This window comes from Polyodon spathula, chromosome 18, assembly GCF_017654505.1.
Source record: "Polyodon spathula isolate WHYD16114869_AA chromosome 18, ASM1765450v1, whole genome shotgun sequence".
NCBI classification, from domain to species: domain Eukaryota; kingdom Metazoa; phylum Chordata; class Actinopteri; order Acipenseriformes; family Polyodontidae; genus Polyodon; species Polyodon spathula.
Window position 1 is genome coordinate 6,956,274 of NC_054551.1, and position 26,932 is coordinate 6,983,205.

Here is a 26,932-nt window from a genome sequence, read left to right on the forward strand (position 1 = left end):
TTTCCCTTTATGTCAATATCATTCTGAATTCTTAATCAGTTCTTCTATACATGTCTTTGATGTGACTGCGATATGCTTTTTATGTGAACTTTTATGTGCATCTTGTTACATTTATTTAAATATGCCAATTATTATTTTTCAGCAGCCTTGGCTAATGCTTAGTAAATCCCACCACAGACACAAATCCTTATCAAAGTGCTTATTAGGGGCATGGCTTTGCATGGTTTGAATTCTGATCAGCAGAAATAAGAAAGGCATAAACCAATAAAATAAAGTTTTACAGGGGTGCAATAACAAAGAGTGTACCGGATTAATGCCTGATGAATTTGCTATCACTGCCAGTCCAGTATGACTGACTGTCTGGAAACCAGTGAGTAATCACTGAGATGAAGGTGTCAGATAGCCGTCTTTGGCGCTTTATCAGGATCAGAACTATTTCCTTCCCATCCAGCAGTACTTTTCATGCCTGTGTGTGCGCAACATATTTCAAAGTGCCAGCGGCCTGGATTCCAGTAATAAGGTTTCTTTAAAACTCAGCATGATATTGAATAAGCTCCCTCCCCACTCCTTATTGTGTCTAACAAGTCTAGTTCACAAACCCATCTCCTTGCACTGTTCTTGACGGGCTTAGTGACGCACACACAATGAAGCCCAGAAACACGCAGGTATTGTTCTGTACAGAGGGCCAGATCTGGGGGGGCGGGGACGGGGGGTGGTTCGGACAAAGAGAGAGTGTGGCAGTGCGATTGTCCTGCACAGTGGTAAATTAGTCTTGGTGTGGTTTATATGTGGGAATGGGTTTATTTTGTGTCGTTTTGGGACTTGATTAGTTTGATTGTATTATTGTTTACAGACGGGCGCTCGATTGAGACTTGCTGCCTGCTATGCTTGGGGGAGGGAAGGGCAGCGAGTGATTGGCTGTGCTGGTCCTCAATCAGCAGGTGGGCGGGTCTCGACCGAGTGTCCGTCAGTTTAAAAACGTCCGCGGGAGATTGCTCGGGGCTGCTGCAAGGCCTGCCGTTTTCACGGCACCTTTTGAGTTATAGTTTGGGGTATTGTGTTTTATTTTGCACTTTTTGTACAGTTTGCTGTATTTGTCCTCTGTGCGTTACCATCGCTGGTAACGTCACATGACCGCCTTTATTTTACTTTCGTTTTATGTTTTTGTTAATAAATCCTTCGCGCCTGTGCCGGCGTTTCAACACCACCTCAGTCTCTCTGTATGCTTGAACAACGGCTACCCACACGCGTGACTCGAGGAAGACCCTGTCACAGAGAGAGACAGAGACAATAAGGAAGGGAGAAAAAACTGAATGCTACGGAAAGGGTGGGAGAAATCGAGAAAGTGACAGCAACAAGGGAGGAGAGTAAGAGAGAGCAGGAGATTTGTCTGTGACGTTTGCTGCATTTCTGTGTAAGTCAATGCAAATGGTTTTGAAAAAATCAGGAGAGTATTATCATGCCAATAATAAAGCTTTTTTTTAAAACTTGAGTGTCAGAGAGATAAGTGAGAGAGAGAGAGAGAGAGGAGTTTTTCCCCTGTGGTTCAGCCCTGCCATGTGTCTGGGGCAATGTTACCCCCGTTCATTAAAATACAAACTTGCTTTGAAAGCACTTGACTGTGCACTCTGGAAACTGTCAAGTGCCTATTTAGATTCTGAAAATCAGAGCTAGAGTACACAGGGCATACTTTTATAGTATAGTCATGCTCAATTTTCAAATTAGCACTGAATGGCAAAGTGGTGAGGTACCTTCTCTTGTACCTGGGAGACGGAACTGGCGAAAGTATGTAAAAAATGAAGTCTATGTTATTAAATCCATGTTTGCCAAATGTACATTGTAAATTATGCACACTCAAGTTTGCAAGCGCACATGCAGAACAAACTAGTGCAAATGGAAAGACAGCCCATCAATAAAATATTCCTTGCAGTATGTATTTACAGGGGATAATAACTGCCTTCGTTAAAACCCCCCAGTTTGTCTTAAACAACTGGCAACAATAAAAAACACATATTATGCCACTAACCGAAGAAACAATACCTGATTCCGCATATTCAACCAAAATACTGATATGAAGGCATAGAATGTAAATAGCGTCATGTACAGTGAGCCTTCAATCCCATTTATTTGATCCCAGCTAAACAATAGTAATAAAACAATAATGCAGAGCAGCTTGAAACTATAACCCTAATGAAGTAGGCACTTCATATATTGAATATCTAGTAAATTGAACTGTTCTGTCAAACACTCAAAACAAAACAGAAAGCTGGAACAAATTACTGAGTAACGTTTAATAAATTATTAAAATGTTTCAAGGGCCCTGGCATTATGTATGCACAGAACTATAATTAAGCAATTAATTTTCCATGCACCAGTGCATGGTCAGAAACAGACGCACAAAGCCATATGTGCTTATATTAAATACACTACCATACAGCTTCCAGTCGGCAGCTTCCAGTCGCAATTGTTATGACCTGCTTCCTATCTGAACCCACTATTACAGGATCCAGCCCAAACCCACAACCGGCTGCAGCACTGTTTTCTTACCCGTGACCCGACCTGCTTTAATAAGACCTGCAACCCGACCCGAACCCACAAGTGTTTACCCTTTACCTACTGCCTGCGTCGACTGACTCTCGCTCTCAGACAGATATCTCTACCATTCACCACAAATTGAGTTTATACAATAGGCTATATAGCGTGTTAGCTTTCTCTAGTGGTCTGGATATATTTTAACATTAACTATCTCTACTTACTTTACTATAAAATTCCCTCTATTCCTTTCATGCCACCAGTTGAAAGGGAGCTACACCTGTGCTTTCGCAGAGATGATGTATCAGTTTTGTAGCTGTACACAAAAACATAATGACAGGTTTTACAAGCAACAAACCCAGTCACATGTTCATTATTTTCATTCGCTACGCTTCCAAAAGAATATCTTGCGATGTATCAAACAAGCACCAACACAAACTGAGAACACTGCATAGCCAGCTGACTCCTCTTTTTAAACGGTATTTGGGAAAGAGTTACAGACGAGTACGCTGAAAGGACAGAAAACGTTTTTGGTGATTCAAGTTCAGACTCGATCCTGACCCGAAAACTAAATTTTTTGACCAGCACCCAAATCGAAACTACAAAAAAGTTCACATTCTGACCCAAACCCGCGGGCACCCGTGGGTAACCGACCCGATGCAGGACTCTATTTGCAGGTACTGTCTTATTGAGGATTAAACAGCTTTTCTGCCTGCCTAGAGTGTTTTTAACCTTGCATAGATGCCAATATAGATTCACAGCCTGGTCAAGTTTTAGGGGCAAGCTCTCTGCATCCCCAATCCCAGTGAGCATGGATCAAAACTGCCTCGGTCTGGAATTGAGACTTTGATCCTTTTCATTCTGTGCATTTAAATCAGTCAGGTGCAACATCGCACTAACAAAAACACTAGTTAATCCCCACCACCTTCCACACTGCCATTTAGCACCCAGCCCAGCTCTGCTCCTTGTCCTGTGTATCAGCACAGCAGGGCCTATGCAGGCTTTCCAGGGGGTTACAAGATGCCTGACACTGACTCACTCCCAGATTAGCAGGGCTAAGACTAGTCTCTACCTTTCTCTGTTTGTGCTCCTCTAAAGAGGAGCTGTACGAAATCCACATCACCTCTAATCCTATCTCTGTCCTCTAAGCACTGCTGAAGCCGGGAATAGCTTGTACTCTTCAGGAGGACCCTAGCAGGGGTCAATCTGCCGGGGACAATAGCTTCACATTAATAGTATTGAACCTTTGTGGTCGGACACACTTCCCTTACAGAGCAATTTAAACACTTCGTAGTCACGTCCAAAATGCCATCCTGTCTGCGCATGGTCGCCCTACACCCTATTGATGGTGTTGTGGCAAATGTTTGAGTTTTTTTTAATCTGGTTTGTATGCAACACACATGGGGTGAAGGTATTTTTTTTTTTTTCTTAAAGAAATAAAACATTTGTAAATTAAACAAGAAACAACTAGGCTTCAGGAAGGAGCAATAAGATTTTTGTTCAGATTAGTTTGCTGCGTTTTTTTTTTTTTTACTGTTTTCTGAAAATGAGTCTTTGCTTTAAAAGAGGACCCGTTGTAAGCTCTACAGCAGGGATGGAAATAAGACTTCTACAGCATATCAGTTTCACCCATTCCAGGTTTTAATACAAGCTTGATTAGTCAGCGTACAGGTAACAAGCTAGCGGGAAGTTTATTGTCTGACTGAGGCCCAGTGTAATCATTCCATTTCACTTATGAATATATAGTAACTTTTTTTTTTTTTTTAAACTTAGTAGACTTGCTTTTTCAATTTTTTGGCATAAAAAGCAGCGCACCATTTTAATTTGTACTCGTACTGTGGAGGGTAATTGCTTCTCATTAGCTTGTTTTTATGAGTCTTCCTCACCTTTCTTAAATGCACAAACCTGCTGCGTTGAAAGAACCCATTCCTAACATAGGAGGCTTGTTGCTAGGGAGGTGATGTCTTCCCAGCGACAGCGAGTGGAAGCGACAGCGAGTGGGAGAAGTACAGCGTGGAAAAGTACAGAGCAGTTTCGAAGCAGAAAGGAGAAATTGCATCTTGAATTGCTTTAATCAGAAAACAGAGGACATTGGGGAAACACAGCCGCGTGTGTTTTTCTGATAACAAACAAGCTGAAACTCGGAGCAGCTGATTCAAATTCAGCGCCGTTTTGAGACACGGGCGAGGGGAGGAGCCGACAGCACAGCAGAACAACGCAGTTAAACGAGGCAGTCTTCCCAGCGACAGCGAGTGGAAGCGACAGCGAGTGGGAGAAGTACAGCGTGGAAAAGTACAGAGCAGTTTCGAAGCAGTTGGAAAGCAGGTTGACGGCTGCAGAAGAAACTAAACTTCAAAAAAAAAAAAACCCTCAACATGGTCTTCAAGCCAGTAATCTGTGACACCTGCTTGATGTGGGAAATCCGAGAAAACCCAGCGGAGCTAAACCAAGTGTGCGTAAAGTGCCGCGCGATCCAGGATTTGCATAAACTAGTAAGCATGCTAGAAATGGAGCTGGAAGAAGTGAGACAGCAACAGGATCTTGAGGAACTGGCACACCCACAATTCATGGAAGTCTGCATCACCCCTAACAGACTGAAAGCCACCAGGGAGATAGAAGGTCAGAACAGCTGGGTTCAGGTAGGCAGAAGCAGGGAAAAAAAGAAACTTCGTCAAACACCACCAGAAATCAAAACAACCAACAGATTTGAGTCACTTCAGAATTTTGATGAGCAGAACCAACAACAAGAGAATGAAAGGAACAACATCCAGGACCCTATTGACAGTGGTGACAAGACAGTAAAAAGAAGGGAGGTCATGATTGTTGGGGACTCCATATTGAGAAACACAGCAAGTTCAGTTCGCAGTTTGGACCCCCTTACTACAACAGTGTGCTGCCTTCCGGGAGCCTCGGTCAAGCACATCACTGAAAACGTGGACAGGCTCCTAGAACGAACAGGAGACGACCCGGTAGTAGTCGTCCACATCGGTACAAACAACATTGGAAGAGACAGACCAAAATCCCTGCAAAACAAATTCAGAGAGCTAGGAAGGAAATTAAAAGAGAAAACCAAAACTGTGGTATTTTCTGGTATACTACCCGCACCTTGCAAAGGACCATATGGACAGCTGGAAATAATAAATCAAAACCAATGGTTGAAGACGTGGTGCACACGGGAAGGCTTCACCTATCTTGATCATTGGACCACATTCTACAACGAGGACTATCTGTATAGACGGGATGGACTGCACTTAAATAAAAAGGGAACCAGTCTACTTGGAGAAAAGATCCTCGAGCAGGTTCGGAAGCATTTAAACTAGAAAGGAAGGGGGGAGAAATCAACAAAAAAACAGAAGGGAGACCGCATCAAAACAAGAACAACAACTCAGGTAAGACAACCATTAAATGTATTTATCTAAATGCTAGAAGTATCAGAAACAAAATTCTAGAACTTGAAGCTACTGCACTAACAGGTAACTATGATGTGATAGGTGTTACAGAAACGTGGTTATCTGAGAGTGATGGGGACGAATATAATATTTGTGGGTATACACTGTATAGGAAAGACAGGCAGGACAGAAGAGGAGGAGGGGTAGCGCTATACATAAGAAACAGTCTTGAAGCCCAGGTGTTAAACCTGGACAAAGAAAATAAAACCGAATCAATATGGGTCAGAATAACAGACAAAAATTCAAAAGGCATAATAATAGGAGCATGCTATAGACCGCCAGATTCAGACGGTGAGCAAAATAATCTGTTATACAATGACATTAGAAATGTGTGTAGCAAAGGAGAAGCCATACTAATGGGGGATTTCAACTTCCCCCAAATAAAATGGGAAAACCCGGTGGGTAGCACGAAGGATGAAATAGAAATGGTGGAAATGACAAATGACTGCTTCCTAACACAATTTGTCAAGGCACCAACTATGAGGGGAGGCATGCCTTGATTTAGTCTTTTCAAATAACGAAGACAGAATAACTAAAACAGAGGTCAGAGAACCACTGGCAAACTCAGACCACAACATGGTCTCATTTGAAGTGTTTTTTAAATCCCCAAAAGTAAAGACTAAAGCTAAGGTTTACAATTTTAGAAAAGCAAACTATGAAGGTATGAAACAGAGACTAACAGAAGTAGATTGGAGTAAAATAGAGAAAACACCCACAGAAGAAGGATGGTTGTTCTTCAAAAATGTAGTACTAGAGGCGCAAAACAATTATATCCCTAAAGTAGACAAATCTAAATGTAAAACTAAATTGCCAAAATGGTTTAATAGATCAATTAAAAAAAATATTCAGCGAAAAAAGGCACTTTACAGAGCATTAAAAAAGGACCAAAAAGAAAGTACACAGAAAGAGTACACAGAACTGCAAATGCAAGTCAAAAAGGAAGTTAGAAAGGCCAAGAGAGAAATAGAAATGAACATTGCTAAGGGAGCTAAAACCAATTCCAAAATGTTTTTCCAATATTACAACAGCAAGAGAACATTCAAAGAGGAGATTAAATGTTTAAGAGATACAAATGGCAAAATCGTAGAAGAAGAAAAAATAGCAAATATATTAAATGATTACTTTTCACAAGTTTTTACAAAGGAAGATACTGACAACATGCCCCACATGTCATCCAGTTCCTATCCAGTTTTAAATAACTTTAGCATAACTGAGGCAGAAGTGTTAAAGGGACTAGGAGCTCTTAAAATAAACAAATCCCCTGGGCCGGATGAGATCCTCCCAGTAGTACTCAAAGAAATGAAAGAAGTAATTTACAAACCGCTAACCAAGATCATGCAGCAGTCTCTTGACACAGGGGTGGTACCGACAGACTGGAAAATTGCAAACGTAATACCGATCCACAAAAAAGGGAAACAAAACTGAACCAGGTAACTACAGACCAGTAAGTCTGACTTCTATTATATGCAAACTTATGGAAACTATAATAAGAGCCAAAATGGAAAATTACCTATATGGTAACAGGGTACTGGGAGACAGTCAACATGGTTTTAGGAAAGGGAGATCGTGCCTAACTAACTTGCTTGATTTTTTTGAGGATGCAACATCGATAATGGATAATTGCAAAGCATATGACATGGTTTATTTAGATTTCCAGAAAGCTTTTGACAAAGTCCCGCACAAAAGATTAATTCTCAAACTGAACGCAGTTGGGATTCAAGGAAACACATGTACATGGATTAGGGAGTGGTTAACGTGTAGAAAACAGAAAGTACTGATTAAAGGAGAAACCTCAGAATGGAGTGTGGTAACCAGTGGAGTACCACAGGGATCAGTATTAGGTCCTCTGCTATTCCTAATCTACATAATAATTTAGATTCTGGTATAGTAAGCAAACTTGTTAAATTTGCAGACGACACAAAAGTAGGAGGAGTGGCAAACACTGTTGCAGCAGCAAAGGTCATTCAAAATGATCTAGACAAGATTCAGAACTGGGCAGATACATGGCAAATGACATTTAATAGAGAAAAGTGTAAGGTACTGCACGCAGGAAATAAAAATGTACATTATAAATATCATATGGGAGATACTGAAATTGGAGAAGGAATCTATGAAAAAGACCTAGGAGTTTTTGTTGACTCAGAAATGTCTTCATCTAGGCAATGTGGGGAAGCTATAAAAAAGGCTAACAAGATACTCGGATACATTGTGAAAAGTGTGTTGAATTTAAATCAAGGGAAGTAATGTTAAAACTGTACAATGCACTTGTAAGACCTCATCTTGAATATTGTGTGCAGTTCTGGTCACCTCGCTATAAAAAAGATATTGCTGCTCTAGAAAGAGTGCAAAGAAGAGCGACCAGAATTATTCCGGGCTTAAAAGGCATGTCATATGCAGACAGGCTAAAAGAATTGAATCTGTTCAGTCTTGAACAAAGAAGACTACGTGGCGACCTAATTCAAGCATTCAAAATTCTAAAAGGTATTGACAGTGTCGACGCAAGGGACTTTTTCAGCCTGAAAAAAGAAACAAGGACCAGGGGTCACAAATGGAGTTTAGAAAAAGGGGCATTCAGAACAGAAAATAGGAGACACTTTTTTACACAGAGAATTGTGAGGGTCTGGAATCAACTCCCCAGTAATGTTGTTGAAGCTGACACCCTGGGATCCTTCAAGAAGCTGCTTGATGAGATTTTGGGATCAATAAGCTACTAACAACCAAACGAGCAAGATGGGCCGAATGGCCTCCTCTCGTTTGTAAACTTTCTTATGTTCTTATGTTCTTATGTTCTTATGATGTCACTGCCCTGTGACTTTTGCTACATTGCTGCTTGCTACAACTGAACAACTCGTCTGCTAAAATAAAAATAGCTTCAGCAAGTAGATATTTAATTAGATTTGTATTATTGTGCAATGCGTGTGTATATGCTTTGTTTTTATTTGTTATGTATATTTTTGTTTGTGATGTGTATCGTGCAGTACAATATTTATATATATATATATATATATATATATATATATATATATACACACACACACACACACACACACCACACATATAATTATATATATATAATATATATATATATATATTCTATATAATTAAAGCATGACGTTGTATTACAACACATCACAAACAAAAATATATATATACATATATATATTGCAGCTAAGGGTTAAACTTGTTCTTCAGTAATGTGATAAAGGTTTGGTTGCGCACCTTTGGTTCAGATCATTAGAATAGTCCTTTTACCATGGATAAGAATGTGAATGTATTTCTATTAGTTACATAATAACAGCACTCCAAGATGCAAATACATGTCTGTTTCTCCCAGTAAAATCCCTGGGTGGAAAAGATGCAGCTGCAAGGAGGATGCATCATGCACCACCATGTAAATATAGCATGAAATTGCAGGAAATGCTCTTGACATAGCTCTCCCACCCCCTCCTCACCCAAGGGAATTGACAAGAGTGGATCAGATATTTTCAACAGCTCTGACTGTCACATTGTCTGTTCGGTTAGCAAGTTCATTTCACACAATCAAATCTAAATCTACCAGAAGAGGCAGAGCAGTCTATTCAATTGATCTACATGGCTGTTGATCTAAGAAAAGCTGTCATTAATATCATTAAAATAGGAGGCACTTCACATATTTTTACAAACAGGAAAACCCTAAAGAGACTCCCATGGACTGCGTAATGTTTGATTTCCATTACATTAGTATTTTAATTATCTGAATGGTGACAGTATTTAGATCAGCCTCTGTTTACATCAACTGAACACACCCTAGAGACAAACGATTTAAAAATAATTTGTCCTGCTATGGGCTGAGACACTGGGAAATCCTATGCATCTCCTAGCCCAGCCAAGTGTCAGTCAGCACTACAAAGTGGTGCAGTGTGGAGAATGAAGATTACAAATAACAATCATCAACGTGCAAGTAGGAATAGTCATTTAAAAGTCAATAAAAGCTTTTACTGTGTCACACATACCCAGGGGGGGAAATAAAATAAGCCCCAACTCTATGAAATGTTCTTTCTGAGGAGCTGAAAGAGCGAATTACAGAAAAAACAATAGCTGGATTAAAAAACGACATGACAGCTAATCTCGACGGACTGAACAATTACCAACAGAATCCTGTTCCTGTCAAGTCTATGGTGCTGTTTATTTCAGCTTTGAAGAAAAGCTTGCTTTTTATTCTTCTTTATTTTTTACTTTTGCTTTCTGGCATTACAGTAATGTTCAAAAAAGGCATTTTAATATTAAATACTGCCAAAACTGTTAAAGTATTATGGCTTTTTACCAGTAGAGGAACTTTGGAAAGAAACCAGTATCAGAAAAATCAAATCACCACAACCACTTTGTTTTCTGGAGAAATTCCACCTCTCCTAGTCTCTCAGTCCTACCCACTACACCACACTGCCTCCCAGTCCCTGGGTCCTAACTTCTACACCACACTGCCTCCAAGTCCCCTGTTCCTAACCATTAGATCAGACTGCCTCCCACTCTCTCGATCCTAACCAGTACACAACCCTGACTCCTTGCAGAAAGGGCTGCATTCAGTCTTCTTTTTTAGCTGGCAAATGCTGCATCACTTGCTTATAAAGCCTTCTGGCTGTGTAGTTCATTCTGGCTGCAACAAAACAACATCAAACTTCAATTGTACTGCCTCTGGCGAAGGAGAAGAAAATTGTGACTGAAAGGGCACTTTCTCCTTTTAAATGCAAAACAGAGGGATTTAGAAAATGACGCCTTTTTATGAGAGAAGTGGCATTATCATACACTGCTGAAGGGGCCTGGAGTCCTAGCGCTGCTCTGAGTGGCTGCCAGCGCTAAAGCTTCACACGACTCTCCTGCCCTATGTGCTTTGTCTCTGCAGCTCTTTCAAACACTCGACTTTTAGCGACTGACAGCACTGAGGGGCTGTATTTCTAAAAGTATGGGTTTTGCCAATGATTTTACATTTGTAGAAGCTTTCTTGATACTGTCAATGGTTTGGTTTACATGCACTTGAAAATCGACACTGCAGTCATGACTGTGTGATGTTGTCATGCGAATACGTCCTGAAACATCAAAAGGACGTCCTTTTGGCAGCGCGACTTTAAGGGCAGGGTCAATTGCTTTCTCACAATAAAAATAGCTGTAAAACACATGTAAACCGAGCAGGAATCATGCTTGTGGCTCAAGAGGTTTCAGTAGTTAAGATTCCATTTTTCTGACTTAACATCACGTAATTTCCAGCAGAAAGGCAGGACAAAACATAGACCCCCCCCCCCAATACACACACACACACACACACACACACACACACAACACTAGAACTTGGCGACGCCAAATATGTATACTAATACCTACAACCGGCAATACATTTTAAACACCATCAATATTAAAATGAGAGACAAACTATCGGCTACAACTCGAAAGCTTTATTCAAGCCCATCATATCAAAGATATGCACAGCCGAAACGTCGTATTGAAATGAACTGAATATAAATGAACATAAACTGTCATGACTTGTGCATGTAAACGCCTCCAATAAAACATTTCATAAACGTGCAACATAAAGCTGTCCAGTTATACAGTTACACCCATTTGAAACATTTGGTTGAAGTACCAATCCATTTTTCTGTCTGTCAGTCAATGGGGCAGTAATGAATATAGTGTAAAAAGTGAGAAACTACAAGACCTAATTCACAGTTTTACTAGACAGATATGTTTAGGTAAATTTAAAGCAAAGCTTCCTGTGTTCATGTTTATATAGGGAACGTGTATTGATTTGGTTATTATCAACATTACTAAAGGATGGCCCTGGTCCTCGATTGCAGACCATGGAGTACCACTTCGAAATGGTGGTGTAAAACTAGGCCGGCCCTGGGCTTCCTTTTATTTTTAAGTAAAGGCGTCTCTGAGGCTGCCTTAAATCGCAAGTGTGAACAGGGTCTACCATGACTAGACAGTGAAAGATTTACTGACTTTAAAAGTTGAGATTGATGGATGTTGCCACCCCCCTTCTCCTTGTCTGTCTCCTTGTATATCTGTCCATAGGGTAGACATATTTAGTCTCCATGCTTTTGAGGTATAGACTGCCAGCTCTGTGCACCAAAGCCCTCAGCCTGTCACGGCACAGGACAGCACGGAGATTAATTTCTTGTTGATTTTTTGTAATTCTCTCGTCGCTGTCTAAGCAGAGGAGACAGAGAACCCGGGTGGTCGAGCTTCACAGATTAGCAGTTCACTTACAATCCTGTTATCACTTTACATTCTGTCAGCACTACATTTCTTTTAAAAAAAAAAAAAAATTCTAATGATACACTGCTACGAAACAGAAAAAAAAAAAGTTTTGGTTCTTACTCCACTACCAAAACTGGTGTTGGCACCTTGTCAAAAATCAATTAATGAACTACAGTTAAAACATTCTGAATGTGCCAGCAGTCAATCAATACTGCAATTGCTTCTACTAATTTAGTGCACTTTCTAAGGTGCCTGAAAGGTTTGTTCTTTGTCAGAGTGAGATCTGCAAAGGTCCATTATAGGCGAATCTAACATCTGCTACACTGTGTAGATCACCAATAAATCGGACTTTGTAGACCATATTATAATCTGAGAAAAACATGCCTGTGTTATTGAGTATAAACACTCAATGGCTGAAGACAAAAGCATAACAAATTGTGTTACACATTTTTACTGTCTCTTCACCTCTATTGAAATAATCCTGCATACATAAGAACATGCACTTATCCCACATTATGCCACAAACGCATGTATAGTTTTTTTTTTTTACTAAAATGATAGTTTGAAGTCATGAATGAGTTTATTGCAAAACACTGCACAGACATTGAAAAGGAATGAGTAACCCTGCAGGCTTTTCCCCTGTAGTGTGTTCTATATAGAAAGAATGTTCAATAACTTATTGGAATAAACGTCTATGTAAAGTTTGATCGAAATCAAACGTAAGCATGACACACAAGCGTCTCCACTGTATCCCCATCACCATGGGGTTACAAATCCCATCATGGGGAACAATAAAGAAACAAATCATTTCCATTAAAGAGTTAACTTTTTGACTGCACTTGCACTAGTTAGTCTGTGTCTTCAGTCAGCTTGATGTGCCAAGTTCAAGTGGCCTGCTTGTTCTGCTGTCTGATGAGCGCACTCAGGAAACTGATGACAGTGTAAAACATGTTAATGATGTTTACGATGGAAGATATCTCAATTTAATATTCGTCTGGACTGCTGCACCTCCTCACTCAAAAACTGATTGCCAGTATCTCCTTGAAATTGGGCAGGGTTGTTATCGCCATGGCAATAAAACGACAAAACTGAAAAGAGCAGTAAGTGACCCTGTGAGGTGCTGCGAACGTTCCAGTGAATTAAACACTCCATTATACACCAGCATTGAGCATTGCCAGTATACAGTATATGTGCCACTCAGCAATATGCAGCATACTCCATCTGCCTCTATTAAGATACAAAAGTCTGTAGAGCTCATTAGATTTGAAGAAATTGTTGTTTCGTTTTTTTTGATGGAATTCAAACTTAAAAGTACATCTCTTACACAGAAAATCATTTTTTGGCTTTGGGGTCGTACTTGGTTTACTTTCACAATGAGCAAGAAATTAAATCTCCATGATCAATTTTAGATCACTGAGAGACACTCTCAATAATTCCACAAAATACAGACAACGCACTGATGATGCACAAAGTTGGCGTGACATCACTAGGGGAACACATACCAGGAACAGATGAGAGATATACACGGCTTCAGACTGTAAAAGCGAACATTGCGAATTTCTCCGACATTTTGAGTAGTCTGTATTGCAGTAAGGACAGCGGGAGTGTGGTGTGTAATTAAATAAATTTTGAGGAGGAAGAATGAGTGGTTTAAGGCCAATTCCAAACTGTTTTGAACCTCAAGCAAGAGAAAATAAACATGCTGGCATGAGGAATGCGAGCGACACGCCCCCTTGTCTGCAGGTTGGCAATTGTGAACGTTCTTCTTGTATACAGTTAACCCCCGGCTAGCAGTTCATTTATGGCAATTAAAAAAAAAAAAAAGTGTATTTCTGTATGGTTTGTTGTACCATTTATATCTTGCAAATATTGTTTACCATTTCCCATCCACTTAAAAAATAAAGCACTGTTTATATTACTGGGCCAAGATTACTTGCATGGTCACGTAGAGCTCTTCAACTTCATTCATGAAATACACACGTATGCTTTCACCGATTTAGTGAAATTAAATAGGCCTAACCTCCCTGTGAACTGCACATTATTATTACTATTATTATTAAAATTATTATTATTAATATTATTATTATTTCTTGGCAGTCGTTTACTTATTTAAGGCTGGTTAAAAGTATTAGTATAAATGGCTCTGCTGTTGTCAGGTCTTTGTAAAGGTCTGCGTGTGTTGGTGAACTTATGTACTAGTGTCTTACAAAAGAGAAAAAATAAAATGTGTACCTGCCAGAAACCAACAAACAAAAGCTTTAGTCTCCTTTCACGGAGTACAGTATTTTTTTTTTTTTCATGCAATGCATTCCCTTGTGCCTATCCGAGGTGAAATGTATTTTTGACACTGTTTAATCATCGCGAAAGAGGCCTGTATGTATGATTGTTTTGTTTATGCCATAGACACATGTTTATGGTTTATGATTCGTGTTTTCCCCTAGTGAAGGTTCAAAATCAGGGCTTTTTGGCGACAGCATGCAAAACAAGCTTTACGATTGTATATTCCTTACAGTTACAGCTCAAAGGTATAAATTAAATACATATTTCTATCTAGTACACTATCATAGTGTAGTTTAATAAAATATAAATCTGACTGTAATGTGAAATAGGTGGCATATGGACTTTAACCGATTTCAATATACTAATCTGTGACGTGGCAGGTCTAAATTTGATATGCATTTTGCAATATTCACACAGTTTTATCTCAATGTTTTCTTTTGTTTGTTTGTTGTTGTCTCTACAAATAAAATAGTTTTATGCATTAAATTGTTCTATACTGTATTGGCTTCTTTAAAATATCAATCTAAGAAAGTTAAAATAGTCTGAATCTATTTAATGCTGTTGTACTTTAAATGACAGGACACGCATAACCATGTTATTTAATTGTAATAACCTGGTAACTACCAATACTTCATGCTCTTACGTGTTAACAACTCTTGGAAAAAGTGTGAAAATACATAACTACATCAGGTAACTTGGCTATGTAATTACACAGCAGTCACAAGCAAGAGTAAGAACCACTGATTAAACATTCAATTATTACATGGTTATTCTTGTCCTCCAACCAAATATTAAGATTCATATTTTTGGTTTTTCCAATTTCTAATTTTAATTTTTTAATTCCAATTTTAATTTTTTAATTCCCGTTGAGACTTAAATGCCACCCAAAGCACGCTCATTGAGAACAGTTTCAGATTGGGTTTCAGGCAGCTGACCAGCAACAACCCCCCCCCCCCAGTACTTTACCTTGTTTCCAATGGCTTTCTTGGGTGGGAAGTTGAAGGTGTCGACCTGTGGGAATCGGGATAGCAGCCTGTGATGCAGTGTCCGGAAATCCGTGTATCGCCGATACACATTCCACTCATTATCCAGGATCCGGATATACACCTGGAGACCAGGGACAAGGAGGTGAGAATGCTGCCGACGCATCAATATATGCTAACATGACTGGGCTAAATTTGAAGAACGTTTTTAAACGGTTTATAACTACAAGTTATATAAAGAATGTTTTTGTCTTTTACGAACAAAAGGACAGTTTGCTATTCATGAGACTCTTCGTAGCTTCAGAACAGTGCTGTGAACGTCAAACTTGTACATAAGACTGACACAATAAATAATACAAATAAAAGTTAAAGCCTAGTGAACAGGGCTGGATAAGAACATAAAAAAAAGATTCTTTCAGTGCCCATCCCTCTTGACAGGAGGTGTCTTGGGTGTGAAGACCAGAGGGATCCATCAGCACTGACAGAGAGACTCTTATCAAGACTGCCAGAGAACAACCTGTCTACAGGCCCATCACCATAGCAACCTAGCAAGTGGCCTTCTGATGATTGTGTCTGTCCATCTACAGAAATTCACTGAGAGGTAAGGGAATAACAAAACTATGCCTGTATTGCACAGGGCTACTGTACACTGTAAACTGGAGTGATAAATAAACATGCTGCAGTTTGTAGCCACACACAAAGAAATGGGGTTGAGAGACAAAGACAGAGACTATAAAAGACGAAAAGAGGAAAGGAAAAAAGGGGTCTATAAGAAGGATGGATACCTGGATGTAAAAATGGTTAAAAAAAGCAGAAGGAATAAAGTTTGAGAAAAAGGATGAGAAAATTAGTTTTGAGAGTGGCTCAATTTTCGCAGCTGTTACAGTGTTCAGCTGCCAGGCTAGCTGTTGAGCAGCAGTTTGATGAAAAGGAACTTTCAAATAAACTCCACTGGCACAGCTAAAAATGATTTTTTTTTTTTAGGAGGGGTCAATTTAACCGGTCTTGCACCCACATCTCCCGATGAGTCACCCTCTCAAACAGCTTCAATTGAGAGACAAAGCGAGACCTCACTCAGGAAAGAATGAAAAATGAGAGCATTTAACAGCGATGATTCCCTAAACGATTTTTGTGGCGTAATGGAAAATTTAGTAGCAGTCTCTACTTTCCCATTTTCATAACCAGTCGAATACAGGAAACACCTGCCATAATATTATAAGCAGGATGCAGCAGCGCCATAATGAGAAGTGAAGACAGTACCGATGTTTGACCACATATTAAGGATTGCTGCATCTAATTCCTTCAAGGAAGTTTGGGTGTCTGCAGCAAAGTCTGCTTTCCAGAAAGGCAGTAATTTGTCTTGGATAGGAAAGCACCTGCCCAAAGTGCCAAGTGTCCAACCAGTCATGTGAAGGGCTATCCATTTACATATGAAATATGCTGTACATATTCCTATTACAATTTCTTCTCTGTCCATCCTCTGTAAAATACATTGCACTCCCGGCAGCAGGGGGCACTCTACAGTATAGAGAGTCTCCTGTGGGGCATCAGGATACAAAGATGAAAGATCCTCAGTATTTAAATTGCACAATAAAACAAGAAAAAATACCTGTAACCGCGTAACAGGAATTTGACACAGTCCCTGCTGAGGGAGAAGAATGGGATTTCAGTGTGAACTTGAATTGTTTTGACAGCCCTACAACTTTAGTGTGATTGGCATTTCACACATGAATATGATACTTTTACTCTCAATTAGTATTGCTTTCTGGGATGGACAACCAGTGATGCATTAATTTAATTGTAATTTCAAACACTGACAGCTGCCTCCGAGATGCACGAAGCGAAGCAGTCAACTTTACCCTTTCCCTATAGAAGAAAGCTTACTGTGCTCAGATCCTCAATACTGAGTTTTAATATAATTGATTCAAGGGCTCTCTGATCCCCAGTACCAGGGTCCTCTATACTATATTGTATTTTCTGGCTCTCAAATCCCCTGTACTGAGTTCTCTATACAGTCCTCTACTGAATTTGCTGACTCTCAGGTTCCCAGCACTGAGTTCTCGAATACTGTATTGAACTGGACGGCTTTCAGATTCCCACCACTGCGGTTTCTTACAACGTATTGAATTTACTGGATCTCAATGTGTTAATACTTGAATCTTGATTTAATTAGCGTTAAAGATGTGTCAGCCCTAAGCTCTCTCAAGGAGGAAAGCAAAACTGTTTAATTCTTTTAAGTTTTTTTTTTTTTTTTTTTTTTTTTTTTTTTTAAACAAATCAACAACAAAAAATAACAATAATTCAAATAGCCCCATTCCTGCTGCTGTTTTTTTGTTCTGGCTTTATGCAAAATAATTCCAAGCCTTCAGCTAGAAATGCATACAAGTAATAAAAAAACAACAGGGAGAAGGCATGGTTAGTGCAATATCAAAACGAGGAGATAACAGCGCATTAACGAGATTTCATCAGACGGGGGAGAGTGGCCTGAAGAATGAATCCCTGCTGTTAGGGATGCTAATCTGGGCCAAAGTGTAAAAAATTGCATGTAATTGGCTTAATTATATCAGAGAAAAAGTAAATGCAAGTTTGGAGACAGAACTAATAAGAAACCCTACACAATAGCTGCATGAGGCTTTGTTGTTCACTTTCTTTTCTACTGTACATACTTATTACAAGAATTTCAGGATTGGAAATAAGACACCGTTGCACAGCAGTTTAATCCATGCCTATTATATGTATTACCTATACATCACTTATCAGGTTTGTGGTAAAACTGCTTTGCAATAGGAGTCTTATTTCCATCCCTGAATTATACAATTCAGAAGTCTTGAACAAAAAGTATGTCTACATAGAGCACACACGTTTCCATCCTGCTGTGAGAGCAGTTTGAATTCTATAAAGATACTGCACAGTGGGGATTTTCCACGAAACCATTTCCAGGTAAATAAATACTGCATCTTCCTATTCAACGGTTGTACTTCCAGGGGTGAAGTATTAATTTAGTAGCACGGAAAAGAATAGTCAACTTCTTGGGAAACCTATATTGTGAACAACAACAGCTCCATAGAGCCAACCTAGCCACGGTACTATAACAACTTTTTCAACACTGCAGACTGGTATAGGGATCTTTGAAAGCTGCACTCAAAACAGTGGTCCTGGATGTGCACTGTATATAATGTAACACCACCACTATGGGTCATGTACCTGCTGGGCAGTTACACGTGACAAACTGAAAAAAGGGTTTTTTTTTTTTTTCCTTTCCAATTAAACTTGATTTCAATAAGCACAGCCATATACTAGCAAACATATCACTAGATGAGTAATTAAAACAACTAACAGCATATTAGCAACACGTCTATAATAGGCAAGTAGCAGTGGGAGGCTTGAAGTGGTGGGAGCCGTTTACCTTCTGAGTGGGTGTCCAATGTGCGATGTATGTTTTGGCGCCTGTCTGTGTCACATGCATCTTGGCACTGTGTGTGGATGTGTTAATTTTGTCTGTGGGCATACATCAAGGCTAAAAACATTCACTTTTTGTTTATATAAATTTTCACAATGTATTCTAAGTCTTTTCCATTTTCACACCAATGATGAACACATTAATACATATCATACAGAAGCAGCAGCACTCTAATAAAAGGCTTCTCCTGATGGCTTTTCTGATTGATTACAAAGATTCCCTGGATTTTATGGTTTAAAAGTCTGTGAGATTTTAAGGTGTCTTTACCACACAACATAGTTAGTTTCATTGGATTTATCGCTGCCATATTGAGGTCTACAAGCTTATCAGCTAGTGTCAATCATTATTCTTTTCAGGGACAATGCAATATTTTCAGGGCCTTAGAAAGCTTTTCATTGCCAAGAACACTCGCCTCGCTTTGAAACACGGACAACTCTTTGCATGAGATTGGCACCAAGGCATGCAATTCCAGAGCTCCTTCAAAACATTTCAACTCAGAATAATGCAGAGTCAAGACTTTGACTGATTTAGAGAGTAAAAAAATATCTCTTAAAATGATTTTATACTGAGTGATGTTCCCTTCAGAAACTGGTTATCTGCAGCTGGAAGATCTCTGAAAAGGATATTTTATTGAGGAGCTTTCAAATAACCTGTTTTTACTGCTGGACAATGGAAAGCTATTCTAAACCAAGGCAAATGGTAGAGCCTTGTGTTCCTAATGGATGGCATCATCCTGGTAAGACGACCGCAAAGTTCAATCATGATACAGGGCAGGCTATAAATGATTATACTTATTATGCATATCTGTTATGTTATTAAATTATTTTAGGAACTTTACTTACATTGTCCTGTGAAAAATGAAACGTGTCTGCCAGTCAATACCATGACATAATAATTAATAATATGTACAAGAAAGTTAACAATTTTGGCATACTGATTATCGGCAAGGGATGCATTGATTTATTACATTCACAGTACCAGTGCACTGTATGCTCCACTGAACACTACAGAATACTGATGATGAAATAAACAGTTTTAAACTACTGCACTCTGTATTGCTATGGATTAGAGCAACAAGGCTTTCTTCATTAAAATAAATGATAGGAAGTCCCACAAGCAATGAAAAAATAAATTTAAAAAAAAAGTATTTTCACTCAGACATGTTCTGTTTAGTGAAAAACGCAAGATTAAAAATGTAAATACAAATCTAACAATTCTTCAAGGGTAATTAATATAATTATAAACTAATTGCCTGAATATATGCTTGGGTTATTTTGTTGGAACAGTGCAGATTCATCAAAGTGCCTATGGAAGGAGTCGACTAATAAAAAAAAAAAATTAAAAATGGTTCCGAGGTGGAATTAGTTCCCAAGCAGCCTCACTTCACAAAAGGAATGAAAAACTCACAAGTCAGTAGTCGGGACAGATGGTGTGTTCAACTGCATCATGATTATAAAGAGAGTAGCCAACACTACAAGCCTGAGGGCTGCCTGATCTTTCCCTTCCTGGGTGAAACATGTATTAGACCTTTACACAGAGACAGAAGATTTCATTGTTCATTGTTAACACATAATGTATCATAAAAATTCTAAATGTCTGCAGAGGGACAGTATAATATACAGAAACTAGGTTACCTGTCAAAAGCACCCAGTGACTATAATACTATTATTTCATTCAGAGCCCCATGGCAGCAGGACTGAAACCAATTTGCTATCTGTGCTTTTAACCCAGAGAGGGTTAAGGGATTTGAGGGAAACCTATACAACTAAGATTGCCTGCCAACCAACTCTCTTCATCTGCACTGATACAACATGATGGCTGTGACTTTGACAGACCTGCTGTGCTTATACTGGGATTTGGACACACAGACAAATCAGGAACAGGAACCTGTGCTGGATTTCCAATACTTAAAGGTATTGATAAATCAGTAATCTTTATTTACAGAGACGGATTGCATTGGCCTCTTTCCAAATGCCACGGGACACATATAGAAGGCAATCAAACTAGCTCTGTGAAGGGAGGCAAGACCTGGTCACACAAGTAACAAATCACAGCCACTACTTTAATTGAAGGTAATGGATTTCATCACCTTGTTTTTTTCAGCAGGGACAAAAACTGGCCTAGGAATAAATAAATAACAGTTTCTTGTGTTTTGCTGAAAGAAGTGGAACTCTGTTAGGTCGTCGGCTCCATACCCCATTCGTGACAAGGTACGACGAGTTGAGCATTCTTTTATGGGTCTTTCGGCACCAATGTTGATCTGGACTGTCAGTTGACTAACTGTAGCCCGTCTGTTGCTCTGTACAATTCGTGTCAGCCTCCTTTGGCCTCTTTCATCAATGAGCCGTTTTTGACCACTGGCCTGCCGTTGGCTGGATGTCCTTTGGATGGTGGACCATCCTTGATACACATGGAAAACTGCTGAGTGTGAAAAACCCAGCAGTGTTGCAGTTCTTGACACACTCAAACCAGCGCGCCTGGTACCTACTACCATATCCCGTTCAACAGCACTTAAATCTTTTGTCTTGCCCATTTACCCTTTGAATGGCACACATACACAATCCATGTCTCAATTATGTCAAGGCTCAAAAATCCTTCTTTAACCTGTCTCCCCTTCATCTTTACTGATTTAAGTGGATTTAACAGGTTACACCAATAAGGGATCATAGTTTGGGTGAGAAGAAACCAAGCTTGTCATTTAGCAATCTTTAATTCACATTGATCAGAATCTTCAAAAACTTGTGATCACGATGTAAACTCAAAGTAAACTACACCACTAATGCATTCTCTGAAATTATATAAAAAAAAAATGACCTTTTAAAATCCTGTTATACGTATTCACGGGGATGTAAGGGCTAAATAAATGTCAGTTGCCAGTAAGAGCGTTCTGTTCATTAATCTGCTGATATGTACTTTGCAGTAACAGGATGACCAATTTGAATGGATAAAGTAACATGGGTTGACTGCAAACTACTCACACTCCCATTCTATGAAAAACTTGGCTTCCAAATTTAACAGAACACCCTTTCTTTTCCAACGGTTTTTGATTCTCCTGAGTCTAATTTATACTGAAAACTACATTTGAGTTTTCCCTTCAACGGTTCATAACCCTCCACTTTCTGTTCTGTCAGACTATCTCCATGTGAACCCGTTTGTGACAACTCATGCAATTTCCAAAGTGTTAGTTACTTTGGATTTTAACCCTATAATGCCCAGACAGAAAAAATAATTCTGCACTATTAAATTATAAAAAAATAAATAAAATAAATAAAAAATAATCTGCGATCAACTGTTTAGTTGATTAATTGGAACACCCTTAATTACATATATATATACCTTTGCCCTAAGGTAAGATAATTCAGAATTATCCAGCAAGGAAAATAAATAGAGATGCAGACATGACCGACTCAGAAAGAGGAGCCCCTGATGGGAGTGCTTTCATCCCACCTGGGGGACAAATGGCACAGCTGGCACCCAGCACGCAACTGACGGCTAATCTCAGGCCATGCTGGCCCCAGCTGCCTCGCTGTGTACTCGTACAGCCGTCCCAGATGAAGAGCAAGCTGACTGGGAATAAAAGCAGATCCAGAGAGGTCAGTGCCACAACGGAATACCAATACCAGTTCCACCACCGCCTCAAGGCTCTCAACTGGCGCAAATGCATTTGGTCCTCATTTCCCAACCACTGTGCCTGGATCCCTGAATGCTTTATCTGCATCCCCTGGTTGCTCCTCTCCTTGGTCGTCTATCACTGTTTCGAAGGCCCTTGACATCACACCTTGGAGATCAGCTGCCGCTCTGATTTATCATTGCCGTCATCCAGGGGGAGGAGGAGCTACATCGTTGGACCCACCTGGCACTCTACAAGGTGGGGGGGTGGAGCCACCAGCTCCTTCAAAGTCACTCAGGTCATTTGGGCTCTGGTTGGTTTCCAAGAAGAAACAGCAACACCAGTTCCAGCAACTCAGGAGCCAGCCACTTTAAATTGGGGGTTGAATGGGCGTCCTCAAGCAGAAGCACAGGGGGTAGATCAGGGGTTGAATGGGCTCCCCAATAAAAGTCTCAGTGGTTGGGGTTAAACATGCACTCCTTACAGAATGTCTCCACCCACCCCCCAACCCCCTGCGCTAAATAAAAAAATAAAGAAAACAGATAAATAAGCAGTGACTCACTTTGTCTGAAGTGCAATAAGGGATCCTCAAAACATCCAAACTATATAGCTGGTGCTGTCTGACCGTAAAATGTAGTTACAGTGAGGTGAATAAGAAGTTTAACAACTGCTCATCTGCTGATAATTAACAGCCCAGTCAGTCAAGTTTTAGAATATATTGTGATACACCCTGACCAGTGTGCAATCTGTTCACCTGCAGACTTTAAATAAAATACTGCATTGCCAAGTGAGATGCGAACACCCATCCATCGTCTCAATTCCAGCCCTTCTCTAATTGAGCATGGCAGGTACACATTTTCCAGCTTTCAAGCCACAGTACAATAATGTTTAATCAATGCCCGGAATCAATTATAATTGAGCCCAATCAGCCCGATTTGTTCTGTGAGTAAATGCAATAAATGTATATTGAACAAAGTGCTTGAAGGATCTAATGGATATGAATGAATGAACCCCATAATTTAATTCTATGAATGTTTTCACAATAAGAGTTATTGCATTTTATGCTCCAAAAAAAAAAAAAAAAAAGCCCCAAAATAAAAAAGTGATATACTGTATTTATATTAAACACTAAACAATACATTTAAATCATAATACAGCAAAAGAACGAATAAAAACAGGGACGGGGTGTATCCTGTCACACAAGGCTTTTCCAATGCATTTTAATTTTTTTCTTTACCATGCTTCACTACACGTCGCTATTGTTTTTACCATGTTATACTGCACTAAACCATGTTAAGAGTTCCACAGAAATCAGCTCGTCTTCAAGGTTTACAGGTTGCAAGGACAGAGGATCTCAGTCTTCAGACCTGAGGTTATATTCTTGCTGTACCATGTATGGTGGCATCTAAGGAATTTAAAAAAGAGTGCCATCCTCATACCCAAAAGTTTAAACACTGCAATCCTTCTACTAATCACTATACTGGGAGTGAGCTCATAACCGCTATTTTTCCTATCAAGCAGTTACCAAGACTAACCTTGCTTCTTACATGATGTCAAGCAGGCACAGCAGGAATAATGCAGCCACGTTTTTCATATGTTTCTTTCAAATCCATTTCATTCTTCATTCTTCATTCTGATCAGGCCAACAAAGTTTGCTAATAAAATCAGATGATTAACATCACAGGCCAGTGGGCTCTTTTCAGGCTCAGTCCAACCCCTCCTGAGATAAGGGCTGCTCCATTAATTAAACAGACCCTGCCCTGGCTGCTGGTTGGCAATCTGAAGTCATTAAAATGGAAATGAATGGGGCAGTCACAGGGTACTTGATAATGACTCAATCCCCCTCTCCCCTCTGTTTACTTCGATGGTTTGACATACCCGAGATATATTTGCTTTCTAGTATCGATGTGCGACTTTGAACTGCTTCTGTGAAAAATTAGTACCATTTAGATAACCATGTAATTATGTTGTGATAACTGGGTAATTAACAATTTCTGCTGGTCTTGCATGTTATCTGAAGCCTTTGCCCATAAAAAGTTGTTACATAATGTGTTTCTACCAGCCCAGTTTTATTTATCTGCAGCTGTAGTGCAGAGGATACTGTCTTTAGAATTACCCTTTACACCACACCTAAACCACAATAAACTTTGAAAGGCAAATGACTCTGGAAATATATTACAAGGAAGAGCAGTGACTGTTTTTATTTACTGCAAAAACATTCAAATCACTGAAATTACATCAGATCAGATGTGGGTCAATCATACAACATCATTTTGTACAGGGTGTCAACAATCAATTTGTACAAATGTGTCAACGTGTTGTAATGCTGTGGCTGGTGATCTCTCATGATAATGCATTTGGACTGTAAAGAAGTGGCACGGCAGGTGGACGTGAGAGGCACTGAGTAACAGAAAACATGAACGGACACATTTTGAGGAACACTGAGGGAGGGTTGCACCATCACTGTCTTTATCACTTCTGCACAGCAGTACTGCTTGCTACTGAAGATCACAGTATCTAAAATCAGAAAGTAGGGAATACCCTGTTATTTGGAGTCTCTCCAGCTCTGTGATCCCCTGTGATTAAATCTCCCTGCAGACCCTTTCATCCACAGGACAGAGCCCCCTGTTCCCTCCTCTCTCTGCTTTACTAACTCAGGGTTCTCCCAGGGGCCTGCCAGCTTCTGCTGGGTCTTTCGGCTCTGGCTGATATACACATCCGCTACATCCCAGCTTCCCTCGTGTCTGGAGCCTGATAAGACTTTATCAAATGGATCCTGCATTCCAGCTTCTCCCCTGATGTCGTTGCCGCTTTCACTGAGCTATGGTAATGGTGTCAAATGCTCTAGATAAAGAATCACCCTCTTGGTAAGACGAATAGAAAAAAAGGATTAAGCTATACAGATCAAATAAATGGTCTAAAGAAATAGGCTGAAGAAAAGTTATGCTGGCGTTTTGAGTGAACAGGCAAGCTGCACTGACACAGCAGTACACTCCTCAAAGAGCAGTATACGTTTTCAACCAGACAAGTTCTTAATTTTCAATTTAAATCATTCCTTTCCAGTGCACATGCATGGAGGTGCTTATAGGTCTTAACGTTGCCTGTGCAATGAAGTTCATAAAATGACCTGGATGTATCTGTCACAAGGGAGGTAGGTTAAATGGAGGGATCTGTCACAAGGTAAAATCGTATGTAATGTACTGACTGATCTGTCCGTTCGGTTATTATCCAGGTTGTTATTTATTTATTTATTTATTTATTGTTTTTTATAGTTCTCTATTTACTGTAGATATACTGACCTGTTTTGCCTTGCGCTCATAAACATACACAGTTGAAAGCGCTTCAAAGCTACATTTCGTTTTCTTACACTTTCTATGAGCTATTCAAGTAAAAACTAAATTTAAAAAAACACAATAAACAGGGAATCTTTTACTAAAACAGGCACTTCGCAGAGGGAAGGGAGAGCCATAAGTACTTAAACCCTCGAGAAAGCTTTCAAACGAAGGGCCCGTTCCTGGGGGAGGGCAGTCCGAGTGCACAGGATTGATTTATGATGCACTGAGCAAACGATAAAACAGGGCAGCATTGGTTCCTGTCACAGTGACAGCCTGCTGGGGATGCCACTGAAGCATGCAGTGATGGTAACACTCCCCTTTAGCAGCATTAAATCAGTGCACAAAATAGAGCACTGTACACTAAAACATACTACAGTGTGGAAGTCAGGTTTCATTCACAAACATTTATTACATTTTTTGATTAACATTTTATTGTCTGTTGTTATGTAATTCTGAACAACGCTGTCGCTACTGTCAGCATGGAGTCAATGGAAAACTAGACAGCTACTGGAAGTTTTTTTTCTTTCATATTTAGTTCCCATAGCTATTCAGATAATAGACTCAATGGATCTTTAAAGAGTAAATCGCTTTGAGAGCTTTTTTCCCCACTTTAAGTATTTTAAGTAATGAAGATGAGTAATAATGATCTGTATATTATATATTGCGTGTTGTGTGTTAATGTTGGTGCAAGTAAAATATAATAATATGTGAGCATGGGGAATTGCACTTTTATTACTTCATATGCAGTTGTACCGAGGCTCCAGTTGCATGACTGATTAGCAATCAAGTCTCAGTACAGCTGCATAAAAACAGCATGTTTTCACTCACTCAGGGTTGTGTGTTCGGTGAGTGGAGAACTGGTGTGGCTCCTGGCGGTGGAGGTGATGGAGGCAGAGGCAGCTCCTGCTCCTATGCCTCCACCACCTCCACCGCCAGGAGCAGAACAGAAGTAGCTGTCACTGCCTCTGTCACCTCCACCGGCAGGAGCAGAGCAGCAGGAGCTACCTCTGCCTCCGCCACCTCCACCAGGAGAGGGTGAATGCCTGCTGGGT

The 26,932-nt window shown here is 39.8% G+C and overlaps 1 protein-coding gene across 3 annotated transcripts in view; it reads right to left on the bottom strand.

Moving 5' to 3' along the window:
* LOC121330990 (sorting nexin-29-like) overlaps window positions 1-26,932 on the bottom strand; it is a 138,743-nt gene that overhangs the window by 31,448 nt on the left and 80,363 nt on the right. For all 3 annotated transcript variants that reach the window (XM_041278060.1, XM_041278062.1, XM_041278061.1), the window contains one exon: window positions 15,459-15,599. In XM_041278060.1, coding sequence (XP_041133994.1) covers window positions 15,459-15,599 — 141 coding nt within the window. The remainder of the gene's footprint in view (window positions 1-15,458; window positions 15,600-26,932) is intronic.